The 9,484-nt window shown below is 35.1% G+C and overlaps 1 protein-coding gene across 1 annotated transcript; it reads right to left on the minus strand.

Moving 5' to 3' along the window:
• Positions 1-4,531: 4,531 nt before the first annotated feature.
• On the minus strand, positions 4,532-9,240 carry LOC133782803 (translocase of chloroplast 90, chloroplastic). Its single transcript, XM_062222193.1, has 3 exons — positions 8,971-9,240; positions 8,146-8,276; positions 4,532-7,311 (listed from the first exon to the last, which is right to left on the minus strand). The coding sequence occupies exons 2-3, from the start codon at positions 8,270-8,272 to the stop codon at positions 5,045-5,047; spliced, it is 2,394 nt and encodes a 797-aa protein (XP_062078177.1). The 5' UTR covers positions 8,273-8,276; positions 8,971-9,240; the 3' UTR covers positions 4,532-5,044.
• Between the last annotated feature and the right edge of the window lie 244 nt (positions 9,241-9,484).

Raw genomic sequence — 9,484 nt, forward strand, 5'->3', positions numbered from 1 at the left:
CCAGCCTTCCTTCACAAACCCACAAGGCCCAATTGATCCTCCTGCCAGCCGTGGGACTCTCAAACCTCACAGCTGAAGCTTTTCTCCACCAAGGCTGCATGCTTCCCTGTCGCCAGCTGTCACCCGAATCAGCCTCCCAGCCTCTTCAAGCAGCATCATTCCACAAGCTGCCCAGCACTTCTCCCCAACGTGGGCCAGCCTCCACAAGCTTGCCCAGCCATTCGGCCCAAGCTCCAGGCCCACGAAGCCTTCAGCTGCCAAAACAGCCACTCCACGCCTGCCTCCTTCAGCACGCCAAGAACCCACTCATGCGCCTGGCACCCAGCAGCCAAATGCTGCCTTTGTCCATTTTTGAGCCCAACAAACCACATTGTCCATTTTGTTCAAAAATACCACCTTTTTACCCACTTGTCTACACACTTTTTACCCCAAAATCATCATCACTCCTACAATTTACCCATATTTACCATATTATTATTAATTTAATCAATTTACTTAATTTAAATTGATTATTTTAATAATCTCATTTTGGCTATAAATAAGGGTTTTGAAGACCATTTTGGGGTGCTTAATTTTTTGTTACCATCTTTTTCTCCCATTTTCTCTCTACCATTCTCTCTTCCATTTGGGTTTTTCAAGAGCATTTTGCAAGTATGTATGTCTTTTATTTTGTAATTTTTACTCTAGTTATGTGCTTCTAATCTTTTTCATAAGATTATTAAGATCATGATGAAGCAACTTGTAACTAGGTAATATTTATGTTGTATGTTGATTTCCCTTGTAATGCAACAAGTTTATGGATTTTTCTTCTTCATATATTTCTTTCATCTTAAATATCTTGTATTTTAGATTGTTAGAACATATTTACACTTTGTTCTTCATTAGTGCATAAACATAATATTCTTTGTGTAAGATGTGTCATTAAATTGTACACATCCATGCTCAGAACAAAAATATTATATTTTGCCTTATAAGTAATGTTCATTGATTTATTTGTTATTTCATTAGATTGATTTACACTAAATGCTTTGAAATTATAATTTTGAAAAGTGAAGAAAAATCCTATCTTTTTATAAGAAATTTGTGCTTAAAATTATAAATCTTTTTGAAAAATGATAGTTTAAATTATTTTAACTATCACTAAAATTTGGGAATCAATATACTAATAAATATTATTAAACTTACAATTTGTGGATTCTAGTATCTTAATAATCTTTTCTTTTAACACTTATTGTCAACTCATTATTACTTTATTTTTATTCTCTTAAATAGCTTTATTTTTCAATATTTTATTTTATATTCATACTATTAAAACTCATCAATCTTTGGAGCTAGGTTAGAATTTATTACTTTTGATTTAAAATAGTTTTCTTTTTTATTTTAGACAACTCCTTTGGGTTCGATCTCGTGCTTACATGAAAACTATTCTATAAATACGATTCGTGCGCTTGCGAGTATAAATATTTAAAACATACCCGTTTTGGGTCTATCAACAATATTGGGAATAGAATCCTAGACATACAAAGACTACCAGCAAGCATAATCGACACTGTGGTATGGAAACCTTCTGAAAAGGAAATTTTCTCAGTCAAGTCAGCCTACATGGAGAACCAAGGCTATAGATTCAATGAGATGAAGTGGACTTGGGACAAAATATGTTTGCCCAAGATACACATGAAAATTAGCATGAAGTTGTAGAGAGTTATCGCTGATGTTTTGCTCACCAGACACAAGTTACAATTCGTGAGAGATAAGCAATGTCTAGCCTGCAAGGAGGATTTGGAGACGAGTATCCATGTTTTCAAAAAATGTCCACTTGCGAAAGCCCTATGGTTTGTTGGTCCTTATGGAATTCTGTTAACGAATGTGGATTCAGGGTCCATCTGCGAATACGTGGAACACATGGCTGGCACCCTTAATAGGTCAGAAGTGGAAGAGTTTCTTTCCTATACAGGATGTTTGTTAGAAACAATCTGGAGGAACCGAAATGAATTATTGATTCAAGGAAAGCACACCCCCGTCCACATTTTGAATAACGATATCATTAATCGGTGGAAGGAACTAAGCACGGACAACAATGAGCATCCAATTGATCTGAGAATGAGGATGCAACAAAGAAGGAGAGCCTCAATTCCCTCGGATGTTGATTTGGTGTAATTCACTGACACCTCCTGGAAGGATGGATAAGCATGGCTGATAATGGTTGCTTTAAACGTAGCTACGAATAAATCAGAATATCAATTACAAAGATCCAAATTCGCTTCAGCAATGGAAGTTGAGTTATTGACAATCAAGTTGGCGGTAGAATGGGCAATTTCAAGAAGTTGGGGTAACATTTCCTTTCTCTGCGATTCTCAAGAAGTTGTAGCTGCACTAAACAGAAGGAAATCACCCCCCAATTGGAAAGTGTGGCAGGTTTTTGCTAATGTACTTGAATTGTTGAACAATCTGAGTAGTTATAGTTTTTTCTATATTAACAGAGAAAACAATGTAGTAACCGATGGTCTGGCTAAAAATGCTAGAGATGATAGCCAATATGTTGGATATAATCTGAGGGAGGGTTCTCCCTTGTGGTTTCCATCAATATTTTCCTAGTTAATGAACTACCGGTTCTAACAAGAGAAAAGTGGATCTTTAAGCAAAACACAAGAGTGTAATTTGGTATTTTTGTAATCACAAGAGTGTTAGTAGATATTTAAGCAAAATACAAGGGGTAAAATAGTATATACCCTTGAAGTTATTGTTTAAAATACTATCAAGTGATTTTTAAATATAAAGAAACTTTTTGGTAACTCATTAAGTTAATTGATTTTAAATTGTATTTACTTTTGAATTTAATTAATTTTTGGTTAACCAGAAGTAACTTTGAAGCATAACAATTCTAGCACAGATTCTATCCCTTCAAATCATCTTCTTCAGTAACAATGAAGAACCTAGGCTAACTATATACTAAAATGATCTCATTTAAGAGTAGGTCACGTTGGTACCATCCTTGAGTCCAAACAGCTATTGGTGGTACCAAAAAATACTTTTAAAGTAATAGATATACCCACAAACTCATCGGAGAACAACCACAAAATAAGCAGATTGGGTGATTAAGTTTCAATCATCTCAAGGTAGTTATTCCAATGGTACCACCCTCTGGCCTTAGGATGGTTGGAGCTCTCACAGAAAATTGCAGTCAAACCCAGAGCATCATAAATTTTGACTAGAGTGTGCTGCTAGCCCTAACATTGGCTACTGGTGAAACTTTAGCATCAAACTAGTCGACTACTACTCTTCCTAGGTGGTTGTTATATTTGTAATTAAAGTTTAATTCGTTAAAACTGTAAATAAAATTTAAAGATCCATGCTAAATGTTATTATTCCCAAAATATATTAGCCTATTTATGTTATATCATCTAACTATAATATAATTAATTATACAAAATGAATCTTAAAAAAGAAAATTTGTTTGTGCCTCCTCATTCTTACGACTTTTCAAGAAAAATGATCGAAAAGAACTTTGCAATTTTAAATAATTTTATACTTTTATCTTCTCAATTGACATGATCAATTAATTTAGCTTTTAATTACATAATTAATATTTCTTATGTTTGTTCAATTTTTTGTGACAAAAATGCAAAAGAACCCATTTTTTCACCATTTGAGATTATATAACATTTATATTAGTGGGAAAAAAGAGAAAAAAACAAACAAATCATAATCACAAAAGAATATAATATAATTATAAACTAAAAAACTCTATGTTATGAATTGTCTAATTCGAGTCCAAAACATAATATTATTTTTAAGGTTTATATTTTTTTGGACCATGTATTTTGTCCCATTACTTGTTTTAATGGACCTTGTGTTTTGACAAATTATTTTTTGGACCCTATGTTTTGTAAAATGGTTAAAATAGAACCCTAAACTTAATTTTGATGAAGAAAAAATTGAATATAATAACACAGTTTTTTAACAGAATGATTTTATTTTTGTTCTGAATTATTAATTTGGTAAAGTATTTGTGATTTTAGTTGAGAAAACATTGATCAAAATCGAGTTTAGGGTTCAATTTTAACCATTTTACAAAATATGGAGTCCAAAAAGTAATTTATCAAAATACAAAGTCTAAACAAATAATAAGACAAAACACAAGGTCCAAAAATTTATAAACCCTTATTTTTAGAAGACAAAATATAAGGTATTCAAGATCACTCAAGATGACAACTCTTTAGAGGACTTGTAGCAATAACACAATAATGATACTATAGAGGTAAGCGATTTTATTATTGTTTTGGATATGTACTAATGACCTACACTCTATGATCCACACGTGGGTGCTCAATACCTTGGCAGATGTTCATGTCTTCAAGGAATGAATCATTTGTTTCTGCCAAATACCCCCAAAAATAAATAGAGCCATCATATTTCTAGAAACCATCGTATTTATAGAAACTATCACATTTCAATATCTACAAGTCCCTCACTATTCACTAGTCTATGTCATGGAGAAATCTTTAAGCATAATCAAGGGTTGTGCTAATCAAAGAAAGGTCAAATGGAGAAAAATCTTGTGTGCTAATACACCAACTATACCTTATTGTTGAGCAAGAACATGATAAAGCTAAACAGACATCATTTATTCAAATTATGATTTACTATTATTTAGATCAACCTTGCTATCAAAATGAAAATTCATCTCCACTATTCACTGTACACTTCTTTGCCTCATTTCCTTTGAGAATATAATTATATAAAACAAAAATGGCTGTCAACTGAACCCTCAGAATTCAGAAACTGAACTTGAATTTGTGATCATATGACCAAAAACTGATCATGTCACTCGGCAGCATCATTACATTTTCCAGAGAAGTTGTCTCAATCTCATATAGATGTCTCAAGAGAAGTTGGAACATGGAACAATGGGAATGAATATCTCCTACTCTTGGCTCCTCCTTAATAGGGTGGAAACACCCGTAACTCGGTTCTCTGTAATAAGATGGCCCATGCCCACTTGAAACAAAAATACCTCAGTACCAAATAAGCAATAGAAATTCCATCAGCTCTCTATTTCTTCCCCATTTAAGCTTTCAGTTCCTTTTCTTCTTCGAGAAAGGGCTTTGACGAGTGTGAAAGCTGCAATTAGCGCAATTTGCAAATGCTCGGCACTGCTTGTTTTGACGTTAATCCTCCCCATCTTCTGACTATTCATGTTGGCGTTGACTGATACTTTCAAGTTCCGATTAAGTCGAAACTCAGACTGTACATTTCCAGTCAATACCATCTCCTTTTTTAAAGAGAGAAGAGTCATTGTCAGACTGACCATGTCATTTCTGACTGGGTAGTCTCTTCCCCTAACAATAGCTTCAAAGCTCCCTCCATATGCTGCTTGCCCAGGACCACTCATTCTACCAGCATTAACTACAAATTTCAATCTCTTCCCCAATGAAATGGAATCTCCAAGCTTGGCGCCAATGTAATACTTGTTATCAAAGGAGGTCAATGAAACACCACAGTCACCAAAGTTGTGCCACAAGTTTGGAAGCCTTGTATTGCTGTGAACTGTATACATCAAATCCTTTCCGGCAGACTGAACATCTAAACCAACAGAATAAGTAGCTCCACCAGGTCCCGAGTAAGATGCAGCGCACTCGGATTGAATACTAAAATCCTGCTTGTCCTTGCTCATCTGCCCAGTGACTGAGGCAAAAACATCCTGGTTTATAGCCATAGCTGTTTCGATGCTTACTCCATCAAAGCCAACATCATGATCCCATCCTTGGGGATCAAGGACTGGTCTCACAAGCCACTGATCACTTGTAACAAGGCAACGATATCTATGCACAGGGAAATCTGAGTCAAAACTTGGAGGAAATGCCGCATCCGGTAGCGAGACATCTTCTGCGGATGCTTGCTGACTATCCGCATTATCATCATTTGCTAACTTTTCCCCCATGAGAAGCTTGTTCTCCCTCCGCTTGGCATGCTCCTCTTTTAATTGTTTCTTCAAATATAGAGTCTCTCTATAGTCCAATTCATCGAGATATTCTTTTTTCTGTGACTTAGTCAGTCTCTTAAACTGAGATTTTGTCAGGATACGGATTGGAGGTAGTTGGTCATACTCATCTTCTTCCTCTGCATCTAAGATTAAGCTTTCATCAATGTCATTGTCACCTCCACTTGGACTCACTGTCTGACAATGCCTTAGAAGAGATGAGAGGAGGTGCGGAAGAGAAGGTAGCCTGGATGCATTCACTGGCCCCAGCTCAATACTCTCTTGCAATTTCAAGATGACATTGACATCACTGAGAACTTTAGTACAAATGCATAATAGCAAAAATTGTGATCTCCAAACCTGCCCATTGGGAAGAATCTTTTCCCCCATCGTATTTTTCTTGCACTGAGGATGGTTCTCAACTAAAAGTACAGGGGTTTCAAGCCTTGGGTCAGCGACTGCCTGCTGTATATTCTCCTGCACATAATCTGTGAAGTGGGACACGTAAGATTCAAAGTTTATGGGGTAACCATTAGGTCCCTCTGGAAGTGCAGAGGAAGAATGAGTCGTGACAAGAATGGTGTTGAACCAAATTGCAGCACCAAACACATCACTAATAAGTTTGAAAAGAGGGAAGTCATTATAGCTCATACTGACAAGGTCTAAGCGATCAAAGTATAATACTATGTCAGGTGGTGATTTTCTTATGAATCTCTTCACAGAATGTAGGATCCTCTTATTTCTTTTAGCACTACTTGCAGATGGAGGTAAAAGACCAGGAGTATCAATGATGGTTATTCTAATTCCATTAACAGTTCCCACAACCTCTTGAATGTGATCTGTAGCAGGTCGAAATGCATCTGTCATAGTTTTAGTCTGATCAAATATAGAATTTATTGTAGCACTCTTGCCAACCCCTGTTTTTCCAAGAGCAAGTATTCTGATAGAGAAATCCAATTCAGGCAGGCCAGCTGCTTCTCGTTCTGCTACTATAGCTCTGGCCTTATTGCTACCACGATAGATTCTTTTCAGATCCGAATCCTCTGCCCGTATCAGAGTTGCTAGGTGAATTCGATATAGAACCTTTGCAACTAGAAGATTGTTCTCTGGCAGCCCAAGCCGGCGAAGAAGAAGCAGGAACTTGACTTGAAGGTCCTCAATCTTTATCAGTGGATCAATCTTTTTTTCATTGGTACCATGGTGAGAATTGTTAGAATAATTAATCACAAGTTGCTGCATTGAGGGTTGAGGATGATTTTCCTGGTTGCTATTAGAAGAGCACGGCGCATGAGAGACAGGTGTTGCCTCCAAACTGGATGAACGAGCTTCACCTAGAGAATAAGAAGATCAAATACAAATGACAATTAAAAAACAATTAATAATAAATAACAATGTTTATACTAGAATTTACAGAAGATGACAAAAAGAACGATGGCCCAAATGGAGCAGGCAAATAAACAAAGTAAACGGTATAGACTATAGAGGAGTCATGAACAGATCCAAGTCTCTAATTAGTCCAGGGCTACTATTAGTTTACATTACAATGAAACAAAACAGAATGAAGAGAAAGAAGCAAAAGAAATTCTCTTGCCTTAATTGTATATCTTTTTTATTTTTTTATATGAAACAGAAGTTATATTAATAAGAGATGATGACTTATCATCTGTATCAGTATTACAGCAGCTCCATTCTGAAACATCATATAATGTCATAATTTATACGAGTGAGAAAACAAAATAGAGCATTGTTTTTAGAATTTCAAACAGTATAACAAATTATAGTGAAGAAACTATTCCAAATTGGTAAGAAATTTCCTTCACCTACGCAACCATGTCAATATCAATTAAAATACATGCACACAAAATTATCTTATGAGTGATTCTCAAATCCAGTCAATGATAGTCACTCCCCACCATTTCAAAAATTTTTTGCCCAAGTTTTAAAATTTAAAACCCGCAAACAGAAAGCAATAAAGCAACATGAAAGTTAACTAGGTCCGCATCATTTCTAACTTTTCTAAAGCCTTTGTCACTCCCTTCCCTCCACCCCACTAAAACAAAATAAAATAAATATATTGTAAAATCTTCACTAGGATACTATCTGTTGTTCACTAATCCAGTTAAAAAGTCACAATCAGAAAGTTAACGATTGTTGAACTGCAATACCTTGGTCATCAAGCTCTTCATCAACAGGTTCTTCATCAAAGAAACTGTCACTGCCTGATAGTGGTCTAGAAGATACCACTGACTTGGATACTATCTGAGAGAAAAACCATTCCCGGACACTCTTCATCTTTCTGAGAAAATTATCAAATATTAACAAATGAAACAATTAATGAACTAAGCCTTTTCAAAAGGAGTATAAAGTGAACACACCGAGACCAAAAAGATAAACCTGTATACTCCCAAAAATCAGAAGAAAAAAACAAAATCCCAATTGTAAAGACACGAAGATTTAAAATTCCAACTTTGAATAAAAACAAACTTTCATAAAACAGTTAAAAACCTTGAAACCCAATCAATTAACTCTAAAAAGAAAACAAAAACAAAAAATATTGTTTGAATTGCATATTAATGATATTAAGCAAGTTTGGCATTGCATTTACGGCTCTTAGTTATAATAATGAAATAATTTCAGCTACACCTATATGCACATGCAAGCTATTCTACAGTTTGGTATAATATTACAAATTGATTGGCAAATAATTCAAAATAAAAAAAGTCTACTTCTAAACTTAATCAGACCCCCAAACACCAACACCCCCAAAAAAAATTAATCTTTTTTTTAAAAGAAAAAAAAATACTGAACTGGGCAGAGACATATATAGCCACTAACATATAAAGAAAATTATTTTGAAGCAATAAAAATTTCCCAGCAAAATAAGCAACCCAAACAAAATTCTGCGATTGCTTCTATACAATCACAGTGAAATACTTAATCATACAGGTATACGTATAAATAAAATACAATTTAAAGAAGAAAGGGTTTACCTAAAAAAGAGCAATTATGCCGAAATCAATCCAAGCAGAAAACAATACTCCTCTAAACCAAAGAAACGTTGGAAGCCATAATTAATAATTGATTTAAAAAAAAAAATGAGAATTAGAGCAGCTTGGAAATCGGAATTGGAATTGAGAAGAAATTGGAAGTAGTTGAAAGTGTGGGAGTGAATGTGTGTTGGCGGTCGGTGAAAACGAAGAGCGAGAAAGTTGTGAGGCTGAGGAAGAAGAGGAAGAACCAGACCAAAGATCTAGATAGAGGGATAAGACAAAGGGATTTTGAGAAACGAACAGACAACACCCGAACCCGAACCCCAAAACCCAAACTGGGAACGACCCGACCCGAGGATGTGAAGATCAGGTGTTGACCGGATCACGGTTCTTTTCTTGTTGTGTAATGCCACGTGGAGAATAGATGAAGAAAATAATCAATAATCTTTAAAAAAAAATCAATTTTGATAAATGGATGATTTTTGTTTGTCGTATATTGGGATCGTAGGATGTC

The sequence above is a fragment of the Humulus lupulus genome, chromosome 6 (assembly GCF_963169125.1).
Source record: "Humulus lupulus chromosome 6, drHumLupu1.1, whole genome shotgun sequence".
NCBI lineage: Eukaryota > Viridiplantae > Streptophyta > Magnoliopsida > Rosales > Cannabaceae > Humulus > Humulus lupulus.

What these genes read in the sequence shown, in the direction of transcription:
- LOC133782803 (XM_062222193.1), bottom strand. Translation starts at nt 8,272, where the DNA reads ATGAAGAGTGTCCGGGAATGGTTTTTCTCTCAGATAGTATCCAAGTCA. An exon ending in TGAAGAGCTTGATGACCAAG is followed by an intron (nt 7,312 to 8,145) that starts GTATTGCAGTTC and finishes CTTATTCTCTAG; the next exon opens with GTGAAGCTCGTTCATCCAGT.